Source organism: Cibotium barometz, chromosome 13 (genome assembly GCF_041138505.1).
Source record: "Cibotium barometz isolate CiBa-2024 chromosome 13, ASM4113850v1, whole genome shotgun sequence".
NCBI classification, from domain to species: Eukaryota; Viridiplantae; Streptophyta; class Polypodiopsida; order Cyatheales; family Cibotiaceae; genus Cibotium; species Cibotium barometz.
In genome coordinates, this window is record NC_141058.1 from 46,510,583 (window position 1) to 46,531,729 (window position 21,147).

At 45.4% G+C, this 21,147-nt stretch overlaps 1 protein-coding gene across 1 annotated transcript in view; it reads left to right on the forward strand.

Moving 5' to 3' along the window:
- Positions 1-21,147, forward strand: part of LOC147632750 (AP-1 complex subunit gamma-2-like) — a 76,243-nt gene that overhangs the window by 25,952 nt on the left and 29,144 nt on the right. Inside the window, exons 5-7 of the mRNA XM_086807599.1 lie at positions 9,013-9,189; positions 9,987-10,141; positions 10,442-10,532. Of these exons, the coding sequence (XP_086663725.1) occupies positions 9,013-9,189; positions 9,987-10,141; positions 10,442-10,532 (423 nt within the window). The remainder of the gene's footprint in view (positions 1-9,012; positions 9,190-9,986; positions 10,142-10,441; positions 10,533-21,147) is intronic.

The following is a 21,147-nucleotide window of genomic DNA, read 5'->3' on the forward strand; positions in this document are numbered from 1 at the left end:
AAGTGCACGTTAGTCCCATATCATCTGGATGTGGATGGGTTTACACCTGGTCTTCGCACCCACATTTCCCAGAAGGCACAGCAATTTGCCTTTGAAGTTCAGAAGGCCTCATTTCAACGAGATTTCATCGTCTCCCCTCTGTTAGGGTGTGACATGATCTTAGGAATTCAGTGGTTCCGTCAGTATGAGCCTATTCCCAATTGGGGACAGGACACTTTTACTATTTGTAAAGGTTTTCCTGAGCCTGTCATGATTCGGGGGGATAGAAGCATTCTTGGCATCCCATTGATTTCACATCTCTAGGCCCGACGAGCTATCCGCAAGGGAGCAGAAGGAGCACTCCTTTACGTTAGTGCTAGTTAGTGCTCAAACAGCCCCTCCCTCATTAGTAGCATTCCTTACATCTTCAGTCCCTCAGTTAGCAGACCTCCTATCCAGACACTAGGACATTATGCTTAGGGACGATCTCCTGCCCAGTCTCCCACCCTCTCGCCTTGAGGACCATCACATTGATTTGGTCCCTGGTTCAGATCCTCCTAGCAGGTTTCCCTATCGTCTTTCCAAGACTTTAGAGGGCAAGTTGGAAAAGCAGTTATCTGAGCTTCTCCGAGCCGGATTCATTCGGCCTTCTTCCTCCCCATTTGCTGCACCTATCCTATTTGTCCAAAAGAAGGACAAGTCTGCACGCCTTTGTGTAGACTACAGGGCATTAAACAAACTCACGATCAAGAATAAGTTTCCTATGCCCAGGATAGAGTACATTTTGGAGCGTTTAGACGGTGCTAAGTTTTTCACTAAGATCGACCTCAAGAGTGGTTACCATCAGGTCCGCATTTTTGAAGCTGACATTCCAAAAACAGCTTTTAGGACAGAGCGTGGTCACTACGAGTTCGTAGTCATGCCTTTTGGGCTTACAAATGCACCCGCAACATTCAATAAGATGATGTCTAGGATTTTCGCAGTCCACATTGGGAAGTGTGTTTTCATATTCCTTGATGACATACTAGTCTTCTCAGCCACTGCGGAGCAGCATGAGAAAGATGTGGAGAAAGTCTTGCAACTTTTGCGAGATAATCAGCTCTACATAAACGCCAAAAAGTCTATCTTTGGTGTTAAGGAAGTTCAGTATTTGGGCTACATCATCGGTTCCGATGGGATTAGACTGGACCCATCAAAGGTTCAAGAGATCTTAGATTGGGACATTCCTAAGACCGCTCAAGAAATCCGTTCATTCGTAGGTCTTTGTCAGGCTATAGCACACATGTCCATCAGTTTTCCAACCTTGCAGCACCTACAGGTAAGGCACTTGATGCATTCCGTGCACTCCAGAAAGCTGCCTCAGAAGCACCTGTATTAAAGTTAGCATCATGGGACGAACCTTTCGAGGTCATCATCGATGCCAGCAATGTAGCCATAGGTGCAGTCCTCCAAGAGGACAATAGACCCGTGGCATATTACAGCAGAAAGTTGGGTGTCGCCGAAAAGAATTATTCGGTGTATGACAAAGAGCTTTTGGGTGTGATTACAGCGCTCAAACATTGGAAGCCTTTTCTTTATGGGCAGGCTTTGACAGTGAAAACAGACCACCAAGCACTTAAGTGGCTTCAGACTATGCCAAGTGTCCAGTGGAGTGATCGACAGGCTAGGTGGAGTCAAATCTTCCAAAAGTTTGGAGGTATGATTGAATACATCCCTGGTAAGCATAACCCAGTAGCAGATGCTCTCAGTTGAAAGTCCAGCATCCAGGCAGTCCAAGAAGCTACCATTCTCGAAATCACGGGGAAGGACTTGGATAGTATGAAAGACCAATATGTTGACTCCCCTGAGTTTGGTACTCAGTATAGTTTGGCCCTCACTTCTGAGCCTGGCCACTATTCAGTACAGAACGGTTGGTTGTTCTACAAGAACCGTCTTTGTGTTACTCGGGAAAAGCGTTCCGCTCTTCTCCACGATACCCATGACTCCTTAGTTGGAGGACATAGGGGTATCAACAGTACCCTCGAGAAATTAAAACGGTCCTTTTATTGGCCAAAGATGAGGCGTGATGTCTATGCACATGTACAAGCCTGTAAGATTTGTCAAAAAGTCAAGGTTCCCCATACAAAGAAGGCAGGTTTACTTCAACCTTTGCCTATCCCCGACGGACCTTTTATCGACATATCTATGGACTTTGTAGGGCCTCTACCAGCATCCACTGGATCCCGTAACACTTAGTGTTTTACCATTGTGGATCGCTTTAGTAAGTTCTGCATGCTCATCCCATGCAAGCATACGGCCACAGCCGAGGACGTAGCCCGTCTGTTTCTCAAGCATTGGTATCCAATCTGTGGTTTGCCTAGCACCATAACATCAGATAGAGATTCCAAGTTTACCTCGCATTTCTGGAGGGCATTATTTGAAAACTTTGGAACTAAGTTGCAGTTGTCTAGTGCATTCCATCCCCAGATAGATGGCCAGACAGAAATTTATAATCAGTTGGCCTTTGATGTCCTCAAGTCATACTGTCATGACCAGCAGTCCAAATGGGAGCACTATCTTCCGTTGGTCCAAGCTATCTTGAACGACACTCATTCATCCAGTGTCGGACGAACTCCATATGAAGCAGCCTTTGGTCACCGTTTTTCTTCTCTTTTGACGAGAATGGTGTCTCCATCTTTAGAGGCTAATAAAACCACGGAAGCATTTTCCGAGATCATTGAGTCAGTTAAGGACCGCTTGACCAAAGCTCAGGAAGCATATAGCAGACAGGCAAATAAGTCTAGACGAGATGTCCACTTCAAGGAAGGGGATTGGGTCTATTTGCGTATCATGAAGCAGAGATTGAAACAAGTGGGCAAACGTTGTCCCAAGCTTTCATTCCGTAGTTTTGGCCCTTTTCCAATAGTTAAGACGATAAGTGATGTCTCAATGAAGTTAAAGTTGCCTGCCAGTTGGACAATGCATGATGTTTTCCATGTTTCTTGGCTAAAACCATATGTTGGTCCAGAAGTGTTTGATGTTTCAGATGAACAGCAGCTAGACGTGGTAGACGAGGCAGAAGTTATTGAGCCTGAACAGATCCTTCTTCATCGATGGAAGCATGGTTGCGGTCGACGGATTTGTCAGTTCTATACGAAGTTCCGAGATCGAGGCACCCACGAAGCCGTATGGCTCGACGAGGAGTTCTTCCAGGAGCACCCCCAGTTATTGGCGGACTACTTGGAAGCCATGAACCTGCCGCCAAGCTAATCAGGAGGGAATGTCACATGCACTCTGCACTCAGTGCATGGTGACAAGATGGCTCATCATCAGAAGTGCAGCAGTTGTACAGTTTTAGAACCCAATAGGATGATAATTGTTGTACGCCGTGACCCCATTGTACATCCTCAGTCCAGGATAAGTTAGGCACGAGCTACGTAGGTCATTCCTCAGCCTTAGTGGGTCAGTCAGTCAATCAAGTCCCTTAACCCACTTGGAGAGAATCATTCATGCATGTAGAGTCAGTAGAAGCCTTAGGGTTTGCATCAGAAAGCACTCTGCATCTTGCATAATATGCATTCATATGCCTGTGCATCATTTTTTTTTTTTTGGGAAAAACGATCCTTCTATTAGTTAATGAGAAGACGCCATAAGGCTACAAAGCTCACCTCACAAGGAGGGATAATAAATACAGTGAACACCGGAGCTCCACCCCCGTGGCTGGCCGCTCTCTGGGGGGGCTACCTAGTAGTACATGCGGGAGGTGAGAAGAGCTAAATTGGAGGCATGTAGTGTCAAGTGACATCCTCGCCCCTCGCGGTGAGGAAAGGGCCAGGTTGCCAAGTGCGGAGGAACGCCTTGCGGCGATCTCTCATGCGATCCGAGTCGCCCTGAAGTTTCCCCCAGTGTCCTCTCAAGGTGTGAATGATGTCCACCCAGAGAGCCTGTATGACCTCCGCCGGTGGAGTCGCCTGGCGGTCTATGGCCTCCCTGCATCGGGCTCTCCATATGTGCCAAGCCGTCATGCTGCTGATCATCTCCCATCTGTGCCCGTCCCCCTCCTGGGAGACTGCCGAAGAGAAGTCTGGCGTCGGAACCACCACCATCGCCCTGTCAGAGACCTGGATGGTCACACTGCCAGGGACGTCCTCGTATCCAAGGGCCGGGCCGTTGTCCGTGGCCCAAGCCACCGCACCCCACGTCACCATCATCTCACCTGGCGAGCCTGCAAAAACCATCCTGAGAGCGCGCTGCCAGACCTGCTGTGCCTGTGGGCAATCCCATAAGCAGTGCCGCTGCGACTCCTGTGCATGGCCGCACCGAGGGCAGGACGCTGGGTGTCTGCCAAAAGCTAGCCAAGCCCCCACAGCCAGTCCTCTATGCGCTGTAAGCCAGAGAAAAAGCGTCACCTCCGGGGGCCAGAAGCTGTCCCAAAGGCGCTGCCAAAAGTCCCTAAGGAAGGCAGGGGAGAGCCCTTGTCGCCGCCAATGCTCAGCCGCTGCCGGGGTGCCCGCTATCCCGTGCCTTTGGATCCGCCGGCCCAGCCTCTCTGCGTATTGAAAAAAGGGGGTGCCTGGGCTGGTAGGGGCCGAATAGGGATCTCGCCAAAGCCACTCGCCTGGATCCCACTGAAGGCGAATAAGAGGCCTGCTGTCCCAAGCCCATAATCTCCAAGAATAGTCCTCCCCTATCGAGGCCGGTGAGGGGTCTACATGCCACTGTCTCTGATGAAAGCCGACCACCCGCACCCTCTGAAAGATACAACCCTGGAACTCATCCAAAACTAGTCGGGTCCTCTGAAGCTGGCCTCCCTCTCCCACCTCGAAGGTGAGTGGGGCGACTCTCTCTGCTGAGCCGCAGACCGCTAGAAGGATCTCATGCCGAGTAAAGACGCCCATCCACTGTGGAGGTGGAGGGTCGTGTACTGGAGTCCGCCACTCCTGGGGGATGGCCGCCTCAATGTCCTGCCTCATCAACTCTCTGCCCCTCATCCCGCTGAGGCTCCTCTCCTGAACCTCTAGAGGCAGCGCCTGTGCATCATTTAGAACATCCCCGAAGCCTTAGGGAATTTACTGGGATTTATTTGGTATTTTTTCCATATTTATTAGTATTTATTTAGCATGATTTGCATTATTGGGCATTTATAAATATAAAACTTTATTAAATGACCAACCTCCAGTTAGTATAAATAGGCTTGCCTAGAGCCTATTTTCTCATTCAGTCTTCATTGTGCTAAGAGCTCTCCTCCTCCTTGCTTTCAGTGCAAGACTAATCGAGCCCTAGAGCCCATAAGCTTGCTTCTCCAGCCCCTTGAGAAACCCTAGCTTTAGTCAGCCGTAGGCGCCTGCTATCAGCCTCCAATCAGCCTGTTTTCAGCACCAAAGCAGCCCTGATTCAGTCCTCTATAGTCTCCAATTCAGCAGTACATGCATGCGTTTCTGTCTAGCAGCCTCAGGACCTCAACGTTTCTGTCCAGCAGCTTTAGAACACCTGCGTTTTGCAGTCCAGCAGCCCTACAGGTCTGCGTTTCAGTTCCTCAGCACCCCTACACTTCAGCGTTTCTGTCCACAGCAGTTTCCAGCCCTGAAGGTTCAGTCTACAGCAGTTTCCAGCCCTGAATCTGTTGGTTGCATCAGTGTCCAGCCTTCTATGCATCATCCACACATGCAGCAGTCATCTGGTGAAGGTAACACAGCATTCATATGTGTTTTCAGCATTCTAACATAGTGTAGAACAGTCCACCTTCTTCTTCTTTGAGCCTCAGGTGTGCAGCCCTTCATCATGCCCTTGGGAAGAGTGCATAGGCTCGAGATCAAGTCATTGAGGTGTTTCTACAGCAGTGTACAGATCAGCCGCTCTCCAATCCTCCGAGATCTTGTGTTTGGCTTATCTACAGTCCAAAGTCATTCTCTCTAAAGAAATAAAGCAAATACTATCTCGTTATCGGGATAGGGGGCCCTTTAGTGGGTAATTCGGGACCCAATCTGGTGTACAGTTCTCATATCTCTCTCTCTCATCTCTTTAAAGTTTGAAGTATTGAAATGGATTGCTAAACTCACGAAACTCAGGATACAGAAGACGGTGTGAGCATATTGTGTGACAGGATCTTCCAATACAAAGTCTTCCGCTGCATATCACAATGCTAGAGCTCCTAGGATGATTACCACTCCAGCCATATACTGTTGTACTCACTGTCACTTTTGTACTCCCCCATATTCATGTATTCATGTATCCATGTACTCATGTACCCCATTTTGACTAGTAGCATTAGCTTCCCACTCTCCCTAGTTGCTGCTTCCGGATGCTCCCTACTGATGTATTGTAGGGCTAGATACTTACCTTCAGTTCTTTCTTTTCTTTTCCAAACAGTGTATCAGATGTCACATTGTTGTAACTTTGGTCTCATAGGTCACGTTGGCCTTTTGAAGACGTTAATATAACATTTCATTTCATTTCATTTCTATCTCTGTTGTTTGCATATCCATAGCCATGGCATCTGTGTATAAGCCTCCATAGGTGCCTAACCCTAACCCTAGCAGCTCTACACTAGCAATTGGGTAATTCATTGTACCTAGGGGACACTTCCTCGTCCGCAATGTCTCCGAACTTTCGGGTACTCTCAAATACACAAGCATTCCATTGTAAAAACTTCCTTTGTGATGCTTCCTACTAGCGTAAGGTTGCAATCTATCCCAAGCAATGCTGGTAGAATCTCTAGCAGTGAGGACCAACATCGTGTGCATGTCCGCCATGAAATCTCTAACTGCATCAATCTGTACCCTGAAGTCCCAATGTTACTGGGGATCTATTTGATATCTATACGTAAGCATAAATGTGCTCAGGGGACAAAGACAGCCTACATCGGCATACCTGCATCTCATGCTCAAATCTGCAAGTCACCATTACATCGAACACATCTTCCGCCTGAAGAAATTCAGCCCGGAACCGAGCCTCAAATTCAGCCCATGTAATCAGCTTATCCCTAAATTACCTCCACCCTGTCAAGGCCTCTCCCTTGAGGAACCCTCGTCAGGGTCTTCCCCTTGAGGGAAAGGGTGGAATTCCAAGTGAATATTCCCTCGGTTCAGCCAGAAATCATCAAACTCTTGGGTCTGTCTCCTCTTGTCACCGGCAGAAAGCTATGGTGTGAAAGAAGGGCCACCAAATTAGGTATCATGGAAGAAGATGGGTTTAAAACTATGGGTTACAAGAGAACTAAATGCTTCCTTAATCATCGCCTTTGGAAGTTTTGCCATCTCAGTATCAAAGTATGCCTTTTTCTCTCTCTCCTATCTCCCCGGTCTCCGCAAGCTCGGGCATATTAGACCCTGATGCTCCCCCTGGTTCTCCTCATGATGATCTAGGTCATCAATGAAGTCAATCCAGCCGGGGTTTCCATGAGGTAGAAGAAAAGAGCTAGAAGAAATAACAAAAACACTGTCCCGCAAGTCTCAAGAAAGCGTATGCTGTTTGGCCTGTATGTGCACCCTTCCGTAGTCCACTTGGAAAACTTGGATGATGGGAAGAGAAAAATCATAGGCTGTATCCAAAAGATACAATGTGACTTTGACTCTGTGGTCATCTTGCATGATTGTCCTCATGGTCTGCTTTGGGTTCGACTTTGTGGTGGTGATTCAATCAATGGCTCACTTGTGATCACTTTGAATGGCCATGGTGACCTGATTATTGGCTCTCCCAAGATTATTAGTGATGTTGAGAGTGGTACTCCATCTTGTCCTTCACTTCCTCCTCAAAAGAAACAACGCCGCCGCCCCCCCCCCCTTCCCTTCCCTTCTTGCTGCCTGATTGAGGAGTGGCGGGCATCTGTTAAGAGTCCAAGGCTGAAGCCCCTTGAACCTGAAGCAAGGCAACTACTTGGTTGTCGAGCTATCTAGCTATCTGGTTGTTGGAGCTGTGTAGCTATTTGGTTATTGAGCCAGGTTGACAACATATTGGCCAAGGCTACCGTTGTCTTTTCTGTGGCCACAACTAGAAAGAAGCAATGGGAACTCAAAAGAGAAAATTTCCCAAACCCAGCTGTCCTGCCCGGACCCTATGGGCTGATCTGTAATTAGGCAATTAACACACAACATGGAATGCTGGACAAGAAAATTTTTGCAGTAATCCTATTATCTATGCTCTCGTGCCAAATGTAAGAGTAGTAGCTAGATGCAAGAGTTCAATAGAGAGGAATTGACGGGAAAAGACTATAATACACAGAAACGCAAGTACTTACAGTAACCCAACTACTAATCTCTATATTACTGTGTGAGAAAATGCTCCAAATACAAAAGGATGTTTCACAACTATTGTAAACTTAAGCCAACTTTTGATCAAGCCGAAAATGATAAAAATGCTAAGATTTTCCCAAATGCTGGCTGTCTTCTGTTGAATCCTGCCTTCGGACACACTTAAGGTCTCTCAAGCTGCTTGACTGCTGGGCTGATGATCGATAACGGAAGTGGAGAGGGGGCCCTATTTATAGGCACATCTGCCCCTTAACATGCTGTTCTGCTGGTTGGCCTGCTGCATGGCTTGTCCAGACCCGTCGGCCCAGGTGCCCGACGGGTCTGCCACCTGTTTGAAACCCAAACGCTACTGTCTAGTGGCCAAAATCTGGTCCTGCCCTGCCCATCCTGTTTCCTTGCAGCCTGTCCCTTGTGGAGGGCTCTGCTTACCCTGACTGTGTTGTACAGGTCAAAGCCGAAGTAACATGTTCCTCTGATGTAGAGGGTGAGAGTAATACAGAGCACTTATGAAGCCAGACTTGGTGAATTGGAAATTCTGAACAGTAACCTATGTTTATGGATGTCTTATTATCCTTGATTACATAGAAACTCTTCTTCTTAACAGTAACCTATGTTTACGGATCTCATATTATCCTTGATTACATAGAAACTCTAGCCATTTGATTCACAATTGTTTTGGTGTTGACATGGCTTGATAAGATGACCTTTTGATTGGTGTAAGTATTATCCTGGATTTGTTTTTGTCTTGGTTGCTTGTTTACTACCTGATGAAAGACGTGTTTTGACAATTTTCTTGTTTGTGCAGCACACATCAACTCTAGTGCGCACTTTGAAGAACATGCTTACAAGTGGTTATGCACATGAGTATGATGTTAGTGGCTTCACAGATCCGTTTCTTCAGATTCGGCTACTGAGACTGCTTCAGCTTGTTGGGCATAATGATGCTAATGCAAGTGACGTCATGAGTGATGTTCTTGCACAGGTAAGATTCCTGTAGATCTATATGGTGTTTATTTGTCCACAAAATTTCAGTTCTTTTTTTTCATAAACTCAGGACACATAGATTGGCTTCTGGCAGCTCAGCACCCAACCATAGCTCCCCCCTGAGCACCCCCGAGTCATGAGGTTAGGCCAATAGTGCAACCATTTCCTACAACAAAACTATGACATCCCATAACACCACGCCTAGGAGGTGTCGGCTAGGATCAAGGTCAAGGCCTCACTTGGGCCATGATCCCCCTCCGAAGGATAGTCACTTATGAGCCCTCAACTCACTTATATAGGCCCAGGATCCAATAACAGACTAATCAATTATTAATATTTATAGGCTTCCACACCATCCCGTGCCCGTGAGTGCCCATAAGTCACTTGTCCCCACACTAGGGCTATCCTAGGCATAAAGCTAGGCTCAAATATACATGCCAGCCATTATGACCCATGGGTGCTTGTATGCTGTTTTTTTGTTTTGGGGGGTGGGGGACAAAGGGGTTACGTGCAGAAGATCTTTTAAGGCCCAGCAGCATGACCACCACTATGTAGGCGAATGGGTTGCCGCCTCGGATCCTTCAGCGGAGGTGCTGGATGCGAGTTGCATTTACTATGGCAGGGTGAAGGTGTCATCGCAAGGGGGAAGGGGGAGGGCCTGCTCGTGGGTGGGCATGTGTGTGTGTGTGTGTGTGTGTGTGGGTAAAATTGCAAAAGACTCAACTTGTCTATTTTCAATATACATCTCTCTTAAAAGCCCCATTCCAATGGATGATACTTGCTCCTGGACAATAGGTCGCTACCAATACCGAATCAAACAAAAATGCAGGAAACGCTATACTTTATGAATGCGTCCAGACAATTATGGGCATAGAAGCTACGAGTGGGCTTCGTGTACTAGCTATCAATATTCTTGGTCGGTTCCTATCTAATCGTGACAACAACATCAGGTAGATGATGCTATTTTTTGGTCTCATGATTACACTTTTTTTGGGGTCCTTGTTATCTGTGGACGCAGGTTTGTTTATGCTAACATTTGTGGCTGTGGTAATTAGGCACTGCTTTCAGAGTTTGTTTGAGTAGGGGATGGGGGCTTGCTGGAAAAATGTGGAACATCAACTTCTTGCTCTTTTTGTGGAATAATTTGATTAATTTGTCTAGGGAAGAAGGTGTAACGTTAGGGAGTTCACAATCATCCAAATGCTCGCACATGATTCTAATAAAGAGAGTGCCGCCATCTTGTACTGCAGGTATATTGCACTAAATATGCTGCTGAGAGTTGTGTCAGTGGATACTCAAGCTGTTCAGAGACACAGGACAACTATTGTTGAGTGTGTTAAGGTATGTGTGCATGGTAAGATACACATGGATTTAACAACTCAAAAGACTGTGTGTGCGCGTGCGTGTGGGCCAAGGTCTTACTGAGAGGATTATACTATGATTTCTATTAAAGATTTAAGCTTTACTGAAAACAGCCTTAACCTTCTAGTGGGTTCAAGCACTAAAGATCTGGTAAGCGGTGCCATTTGTTAGGTTTAGGGCAAGCAATGAAGCATAGAAAGCCGAGTTGAGTTGCTCACGTGCAGACAGGGTGAAGCACACAAACTTCCACGAGTTGCATTAGTTGATAAGAAAGCAAGTACACACCTTTTACACACCTTTTGTACAAAGATAATGAGGGGCTTAACCTCATAGTGCCATGTGTCACACTTACTCCTAAGGTCACTGCACCATATGAAAATACTAACACTAAATGTGTCCCTAGCATTTATTTCTAACCCCCTAACAACTTATTAACACCTTTATCACTACCCATGTGCATAACTCTTACAAATCGCCCTTGTAGTGATAATGTGATCATGTATTGAGTGACAGATACTCTTCAAATGGAAGTAAGTCCAAATCTTTGTAGAAAGCTTCAAACTTCTCTTGGGGTAGTGCCTTGGTGAAGATATTTGCAATGTTGTTGTGTCTAGAACAATAGATCAAGCTGATCTCCCCTGCATGTAACCTCTCTTTGACATGGTAATAGTGCTTGGTTCTAGCGTGGAGTATTGGGTTCCGTGTCACAACCATAGCACTTTGACTATCAGTGAGGATAGGTGTGGTCATATACGGACTCACACAAAGATCTACCATCAATCTCCTCAGCCATAGAGACTCTACCGTCGTCGTGAATGCTGCTCTATACTCAGCTTCACAAGACAATGCAACCATAGTTGGTTGCTTTTACTCAATGATGAAATGCATGAACTTCTAAGTAAAAAGCAGTTTCCACTTGTGGAATTTTTAGTGTCATAGTCACCAGCCCAATTAGAATCATTGTAAGAACGTGCAGCTGAAAATCATCCCCCCGCCTCCCCCTTCGTTTCCTTTTACTTTTGCTATTGGAACCCACAAAAAATACACTTCACTGCTTTGTCGTCCAACTTAGTTCTGAGCACATGAGCATAAGCTAAGCATCCGAAAACTTTCATGTAGTTGACATTGGGCTTTCTTATGTGCCAAGCGTCGTACAATGTAATAGTCTTTAGTGCTGTGGTAGGGCACTTGTTAAGAATCCGAAAACTTTCATGTAGTTGACATTGGGCTTTCTTATGTGCCAAGCGTCGTACAATGTAATAGTCTTTAGTGCTGTGGTAGGGCACTTGTTAAGAACATATGTTGCACACATGATAGCTTCCATCCCGACTTTGTGTGGCAACTAATGTTTTTTAACCATCCATCTTGCTATCTCCATGAGAGATCTATCATTCCGCTCGGCAACACCATTCGTTTGTGGTGAATATGGCATTGTACATTGGTGATTTATGCTCTTCTGCAACATAGAAGCCTTAAAATGCATTTGACATGTACTCTTCTCTATTTGTACAGAGAGTTTGCATTTTGCACCCAGCTTCATTTTTAGCCATAGCTACATAATGTTGAAAGCAAGCAAAAACATCCAAATGGATGGATGGTGTCCTCATTGGACCACATACATCATTGTGTATAAGCTGTAATTTCTGAACAGCTTACTTATCCATCCTTTGGGAATGGCTTTCTATGCATTTTGTCCAAAATACATCCTTTACATACATGTCCAACAAGAGGCTCCAAGTGAGGCATGTCTTCTACCATTTGATGCTTCTGCAAAAGCATCAAACTGCCAAAGTTTACATGCCCAAAGCGAGCATGCCATAACTTTGCAACATCTATGGTTGGAGTATTGGTAGTAACTGCGTATGTATTGTGTACTTGCTTCTCGTAGCTATGCAACTTATACAAACTATCACATAGTCCCAAAAGTGACAATCTGATAACCCCTTGTTGGGTCTTTTACCAAACACTTCTCATCTGCAAATTCCACAACTAAACCTTGTTTGGTGATTGCAGAAACTGAAAGCAGATTCTTTTTGATCTCAAGGACATAAAGTTCATCCTGTATGCATGCATTTCTCCCATTTGTAGCAATGAGAATCACTTTTTCCTTTCTTGGGATAAGAGGAGTGATCTCCACATGAAACACTACGTCCAACTGGTGCATGTTCTAGACTTCTGAATACCTCTCTTCTTGAGGTAATGTGCCATGAGGCACCACTATCAAAATACTACACAACGTCATGTTTGTTTGATGCACAAAGAGACATATCCCAACATAAAGTGTCACCAATATATGCGACCGAAAATGTCTTAGTCATTTGAACCAAGTTAGTAGACTGCTCTTCTTTTGCATTTGAGGCATATGCAACCACATTGCCAGAGTCTTTCTTTTTCTTCTTTGAAAGTCTTTTCTTGCATTCATTTATGTAATGCCTCGGCTTATGGCAATAGTGACATTTGTCCTTCTTCTTGGGGTTGTTGGCATCCCCTTTGTCTGAAGCTTCAGACTTTACAGATGGCTGTAGATAACAGCTTTGGGCTGATTTCGACCCTGTTTTGATGCCTTACTCTCGCCCTTGTCCTTCAAGGTAAATGCCTGATCACTACCACACGTATCACATAGGTTTATCCTAGTTTTTATCTCGTGCGAAAGCAGACCCACCAACTCCTCGAATGTGCGAGGATTTGGGCTCCTTCTCATAGACAAATTGAGGGACGTGTGAAAACCAAGGTATGATGGTATGGGGAGTGGTGTGTGATCACTAGGACGTGCTGGGGCACTTTTTACTCTCTTTAGGAGAGGTTTTCCCCCCCCAAGATTATATGCATGTGAACTTGCCCTTACATCCTATAAGGTTCACTTATTATTGTACTTTTGGTACCTTATCAATAACATTGTGTTTTGTGTTTCTCATGTACTCTCATGGCTGTGGTTTTGTGTGTGTGTGTGTGTGTGTGTTGACTCTTGTACTTGGCTGCAACCCTTGTTGGCTGATGTGAGGGAGCTCTGCAAGAGAACATGCCCAAAGACGCACAGAGTCGAGCTCATAAAGAAAGGTGAGAGTTAGTGTCACAAATAGTGGAGACTCGGAATAAGAGACAGAACACCTCTAGCCTTCACACCGAAAACACACAGCAAAAAGATGGCACAAGAACTATAAATAGACACTGCACTGAGTCGGAACAGCCGGCCCCCCCTAGGTACTTCTTTTATTAAGATAGAAGCTTTTCTTTTACAGAGATAAACCAAGGTACGGGTAAAAACACCGGATCTTTTGCACAATACTTCGGCAAAGCAACTCAAGTCCAAGACTGGCAAAGAGTTCCCAAAGATGGTCCAAAAACAGTCCTCAAACCGACCCGGTTGGGTTTCACACGTGTGAGCTGGTACAGTCCCTGTACGGCTGTACGGACAGGCTCTGTCGGCGGCTGTACCCCTCTTCAGTCAGTGTAGAGAGAAGGGGGAGAATGTGCTGTACCGCCGGCAACTCCATTGTATGGCGTGCGCAAAGAGGGAGGCTATTGGTATGGTGGCCGTACTCTGTACGGCCAGAGTAGAGAGAGAACTAGTCGGCTGCCCTGGCTGTACGGCCAGAGAGAACAAATCCCAACAGCCTTGCTGCAGCATACGGCCAGCGTAGAAGAGAAAGCCGACAACTGTACGGTTGCTTTTCTGGTGGCGGCTGTTGTACGGTAGTTGCTGTATGGACAGTTTAGCGTGCGAGAGAGAGAGAGAGAGTTTGTTGCTTGCTGAGGGTGTAAGCGCATGCTGGAAAGAGAGAGAGCCAGTCCCTTTTCAATGAACTTGGCCGGCTATATTTGCAGTGCTTTTCCCTTTTTTGCCATAAGTGGCTTTGCTCCCAAAAATATAGCTACTTTTAAGCTTTTCCCAAACTTGCTCCCCAAGCTTGGAGCTAGGCTGCTTCTTTTGTCCACATATACCTGTCCAATAATAATAATATGTCCAACCCTTTGTTAATAGTGTGTGAAAACATTGACTTATCACTTTAATGATGAAAATCCCATGCTACTTTTGCCCAGATGTTATCTTTCCGGCCAAGACTTTGCCGGTTAATGCTCCCGCTTTCTTGTGTGGAAAAATCCCCGTTCACACCTTGGTTCCACCCAGTGTGTAAAACACTGGTCCAAACGGGTGAAGGGACTAAATACATCTCTTCCATCTTATAAAGCAGTTGTCTGCAACTATATAAACATGATACCACTTAGATATTCTTCAAGTATAGCAGATGCACTGCCAATCCATGATTTTTCATAATTTCGGTATTAAAGCCATAAATCCAGATCCACAATCCGATGCTAGATACGAGCACAAGAGCCAACCGTATCAAGAAAGAATCTTTATCCATATCCCGAGTCAACTTTGATAATAAGCAGACACAGGCACAAGAGTCAACTGTCTCAAATATCCATAAATTCATAAATCCATAAGTAGCTTTAAGTACTTGCAAAATAAAAATAAGCAGAATACATAGCCACAAAACACCTTGCCATGCCATTGGACTGCATAAGGGCACAGCCCCTATGATCCATACGCATGCCCAAGCCAAACGTGCTTCACATACCCATATGGTTCACCAGGGCAACAACCCTTCCATGAAACCATACATGCTCGCCAGGGTCTCCCCTTCCACGAGGCTTCACTCACCATGGTCACCAACCCTTCCATGAGTCCAGATATGAACTCACTAGAGTCACCAACTCTAACATGAGTTCACAGGGTCACCAACCCGAAGTCACTCACTAGGGTCGCGAACCCTTTCATGAGTTCATGAAATACTCACTAGATAGAGTCACCACTCTTCCATGATCCCATGAGTTCAGATAGTGAGAGATCAGAGTCACGGTCTCCTGTCACTAAATGGAGTCACCAACTCCTCTCATTGCATAGAGTCACCAACTCTTTTGTGAGTTCAGGTACTCACTCTTGTCACGCGCACCGTGCACTGGGGTACAGTAACACACTGGCATGATCATCAGTGTAGCATTTATACAAAAGTAGAACCTTTTCTAGGATTATTTGTCGTACGTCATGACCCTTCAGTCCAGGGACAGTTAGGCAACTTTGAGCTTTAGAGGTCAGTCAGATGTCAGTCCTCTTAACCCACATGGAGAAAGCATCATTCAGAAGCATGTAGTTGTCAGCATTATGCATGTAGGCATGTTTAGGTTCATTACACATAGAAGGGGCCAGCCCCAACTTGGGCTAGCCTATGCAAAAGGCATCCAAGCCTTTGCCAAGCAGTTGGCCATGCCCCTTGGTGGCTTTTGTGCCCAGTCGGCCAGCAGCCAACTAGGCATACAGTCCAACCAGCACTTTGGGCAGCCGACAGGTATTTTGCAGCAGCCGACTCAGGCTTATTCAGTCGTGAACATGTGCAAGCAGCCGACTGGCATATTATGCAGTCGTGGGCATTTTTGCAGCAGCCGATTGTCAGTATTCAGACATGTGGACATGTTCTGCAGGCCGACAGCCCTTTCTGGCAGCCGACCAGCAGTAAGAGGACATATATAAGCATGGCCTTAGCTCCACACAAAGGCATTCAGGTATTCAGCAAAGTACATCAAGTTTGCAGCATCTAGTTGACTCCAAGCTAAGTAAGGAAGCTTCTCTTCACATTCAGTCAGTGTGTGCAGTCCTACAGCTATTTGGACTTGCATCAGTGGCTAGAAGAGTCTTCAGCAGAGCCTCGGACTAGGTGGATTCTTAGCCGACGTATGGTCTTCCTTGTCCTTGCGTTGGGCATTCATATCACTTGTACTCAGCATTGTACATCATTTCTCCAAAGAATAATATAAGCAAATACTCCTGCTTTGTAGGGGGGGGCCCTTCAGTGGGTATTGGGACCCAATACTGTGTCGTCTTCTACATTCTCATTCTCTTTGCTCTTCTCTCTACTCTCTAAAGTTGATGCTAAAGATTCTCACCACATAAAGGTATAAAGAAGGCCCTGTTGTGCGTTATCACGATCAAGCTGAGTGCATGCAACATTGGTATCAGAGCATCAGGTTGTAACCCAACTCGGCTACCTCAAGAAGTGAGAGCATCAGGTGGATGGTAAAACTGCGGTCTGGAAAAAACACCCAGGCCTCCCCATGTCAGGAGACATCACATCAAGAAGAAACTCAACAAGAAGGGATGGAGGTCCAAACAGAAAAAACGCTTCCGCCAAGCACAGAAGAGCTCCTAAGAATAATGATGGAGCAAATAAATTCTCTGAAGATGCAACTTGCCGCCAAAAAAGGGAAGCCCAAAGAAGGCATCCCAAATCTGGCATAGGTCCTACATATGGAGGAACAAAGCAAAAAAGATGAAGACCGACGTGAAGAAGCAAAAAGAAAAGATGAAGAAGCAAAAAGAAAAGCAGATGAAGGAAAAGAACCGAGACGTGCGGAGGAACAAAGGGATAGGGAAGCCACACTCAAATATGAGAAAGCAATGCCGTAGAGAGAAAGCCGACCGAGAGTTCCAGCAAAGACTCGATTGGAAGGCTGTGCAAATCCAGAATCAGCAAACGATGGCACAAATTCTGGCGGCTCTCCCTTAGCAGGCTCCGAAGTCCTCGTCCTCTCTCGCCCCTACCACCACCGTCATACGAACCTCTCCAAATTTTAGTAAGTATGATGGTAAGTGTGATCATGGTGGAGTTACTCAATTTATTTATCAATTTGAAGCACATTTTCCTTTAGCTAAAATCACAGATCCACAAGATAAAGTCCATGTGGTAGCACCCCACCTCACTTGGGAAGCTGTTACTTGGTGGCAGCATTGGTCACAACTTCACACAGACCCCATCACAGGCCAATTCCGTTTTCATTGGAACACCTTCGTGGTTGACCTCAAAGCCCATTTTCTTCCACCACAGTACATGACTAATGTTGAGGATGAGTTTTACAACCTCACTTGGGTGGTTCCCTTGTTTTGACCTATTCAAACAAGGTCATTACAATGGCCCAACAATTGGGCATATCGGAAGAAGATAAGCTCGAGCAGTTTATTTGAGGTTTAGACACTACTGTTAGATACCCAGTGAGGAATTTTGAGCCTGAGACTTATGCACGGGCACTGACCCTCGCTCAGAATCAGGAGCTGATGCTAAACGGAGGTAAGTCCAAGCAGGTATAATCTACCCCAAAGCCCCAACAGTCATCCACCTAGTAGTCATCTACCTAGGGTAAGGGGGCTCAAAACAACAAAGACCAAAAGGACCAAAAGAAAAATTCTTTGGGTCAATTGGACAATACGAAAGATTCTATGCCCAAGAAGATTCCTGAGGAAAAAGCTAAGGAGGGCATCATTGGAGGTTATCTCCAGCTAGATGAACAAACTTGGTACATGACAGAGAACCGTTGTTTCTTTTGTCACACTGTGGGACATGGGAAGAAAGATTGCACTAAGTTCCAGGCTGAAAAGTATGTTAAGGCATCCACTTCCACAATACCAACCGTAGTACGATCATCCACATCTCTGCCATGAGCCTCAAATGCCGTTCAGCTTTTACCCTCTTTGAATTTAGTGCCACCTGTGGTATTTGATGATAAGTAGGAGGGTGAGGCCGAGGGCAAGACAAAGGCTCTCATCGGTGCCTATGGCATTGCAAAGGGACAGTAGTTCATTGTCATCTTTGACACGGGCAGTTCTGAGGTTGCCATCTCTCTGCAGATGGTTACCAAGATGAGCTGTACTTTGGTTCCTTGTGGACGGGTTTACCCCTGGTCTACGTACACACATCACTCATTAAGCACAGCAATATGACTTTCAAGTTCAGCGGGCCATATTCCAACGGGATTTCATTGTCTTTCTTCTTTTAGGGTGTGACGCACAATTCTCGGGATCAAGTGGTTTCGACAGTATGCACCCATTCTTGATTGGAGGCAGGACACTTTCACCATAGTTGAAGGCTTTGATTGAGCCTCTCATGATTCGCGGGGATCAGAGCATTCTAGGCATTCCACTCATTTGGGCACTCAATAAGCTAACAATGAAGAATAGATTCCCCATGAGTAGAATAGAGTATATCCTCGAACGACTCAATGGTGCAAAGATTTTCTCTAAGATTGATCTTAAGAGTGGCTACCATGAGGTTCAGATCTTCAAGGTCGACATTCCAAAAATGGCCTTTAGGACCAAGCGTGGCTACGACGAATTTGTGGTGATGCCCTTTGGCCTCACCAATGCAATAGCGACGTTCAACAAAATGATGTCTCGGGTTTTTCGGGATCTCATTGGCAAATGCGTCTTCATCTTCTTAGATGACATTCTTATCTTGTTAGCAAGGTAGAAAGGTAGGGTGAGGTACGCATTTAGGTATGGGTTGAGATTTTGAGGTACGTTAAATACGTAAGGTCCGTAAAAACATAAAAAATATACTATATAGTGTGTATATATATATATATACAGAAAAATGAATGAAAAAACAATTCATTTTTGAACATTGAACGACACAATTACCAAAATGAGAGCTCCATCTGTCAACATGTTTCCTTCGCTATCATACTCTTAGCTCTAGCTCTGAAATGGTGGTGACAACAGTGGGCTGGCACCGCATCATCATCATCTCTTGCTGCAATGTTTGTATTGATGAGAGGAATGGCTATGTTCGCACTTTGCATAAGTCGACTAAAATTGACGATGGGGGCTGGCCTAGGGTTTTTTTTGGCTCAAAATGTTTTTAAAAACTGCCACCTACTTGCCAATGAGGTGATAGCTCAAGTGGTGAAGGTGTTTGCCTAGGACCAAGAGGTCTTGGGTTCAAAACCCGCCTTGGTGCTTTCTTGGCGGCATCGCCTATGGGTGGATAAATAAGCGGCTACAGGCGAGTGCCTATGGACAGTGAAAAATCAGTAACTACGGAAGGATCTTGGACCAAAGGTTCAATTAGGGGGGGGGCTGTCACGTACGGATCTGTACAATATGGTATTGTATTGTACTGTACACTAAAATGTATCTTATAATAAGGTACGTACGTATTGATGCAACCTTGATCAAAATACCAATCAGCATCCGACAATGACAAACAAGAGGCATACAAATCATTGCATGTGACTGTTAAGGCATAGCCATCATGTGCAAAATTTGCTTCCTTGGCACTATAACCTGTAGTTGTAGCAAGGCCTTGCTGCTTCTTCTTTTTCTCACTCTCTTTACGCTTCCTGCATTCCTCAATTGCATGACTAGGTTTCCAACAATAGTTGCATCTCTTCTTCTTCTCAGTCTTCTCCTCTTTAGACTTAGGAGGATCTGAATGGGCTTGTGCTTTGCCCTTAGGTTTAGCACTAAAAGCAGTCCCAAATTTTCCTTTGCCATGATAGGAGGCAACAAAAGCTTGATCTGTAGCAATCATGTTGTTTTGGTTGGAATATGATTTCTCTTCGTGTAAAAAGAGAGCTACCAAATCATCAAATGTGTACAAATCTGTATTTCTTTTCGTCAAGAGGCGAAGAGTGGTAGCAAATCCTTGATAGGATTCAGGCAAACCATTGAGAACCGTACAGATAAGTCAATTGTCAGGTATCTCCTCATCAATATTGATTAATTGCGCTCACAAATCCTTAACATGGGTGAGAAATCCATCCATAGAATCACCCACAGTCATATTCTCCAAGTCAAGCTTTTTTTGGAGATAAGCTACACGAGCTTCATTGCGGATTTGATATAAAGAGGCAAGTATATCCCATGAACGTTTAGAAGAAGTATATGAATGGATATGAGGTATGACTTGCTGTTTACACTAGAGAGCAATCAAGGCATGAGCCTGCGCATCTTTAGTATCCCATCTAAGTTGTTCTTGTGTAGAAGGAACATGTGGAGGCAGTGCACTTCCATTGGAGCTAGAATCACTTGTTCCAACAGTGGATCCCCTGACGTGCTAGCTGTAGATGCGGGACCAGCAGGCCTTAACTCATCACTAGGTACATATACCCACAAATTCTTTGCAACCAGTACATGCTTCATCATATATGCCCACATGGGATAGTTAGTCCCATCAAGCTTGTCCTCGGCAGAGAGCATCCCAAATACATCAATATTAGCCATGTCTCAAAGGTAACTGACAATCTATCCCAAGCTCGCTGCACAATGCATTGTAAACCTTCAATGTACACTGAAAGACATGCTTCTGTGATGCCCAATGATTCACTGATGACAAGGACCTGCAAATGTATTGAAATGACAGTGTAGGGATAGAAAAGTTATGTGAATAGAGGCTTGATGATCACCCAAAGATGGGTGTCACAATGTTGTATTTCAATGCCGAGTGCATTGAGAGAGAGAACGAGGAATGCCATATTTAACCTAGGGCTTGATTCAACTCTATTTTTGGAGAAGCTGAAAATTTGTAGAGGGAATTCAATGGCCTAAACAGTCTCCGATTCAGGTGTGCTTCGGCTTGGGAGACTTGGCAAAGGATGAGGAACACAACTGTGCAAAATAAATTGAAAAATTTTGTGGTCTTAGATTTTGGCTCTGCAATGGTGGCAACAGTGGGCAGAACCGGTGGCTTAGCTGGTGAAGGCGGCGCTGGCAGAAATCCCAAATCAAAAATTGATTTGGGGTTTTGCTAATTAAAGACTAGGC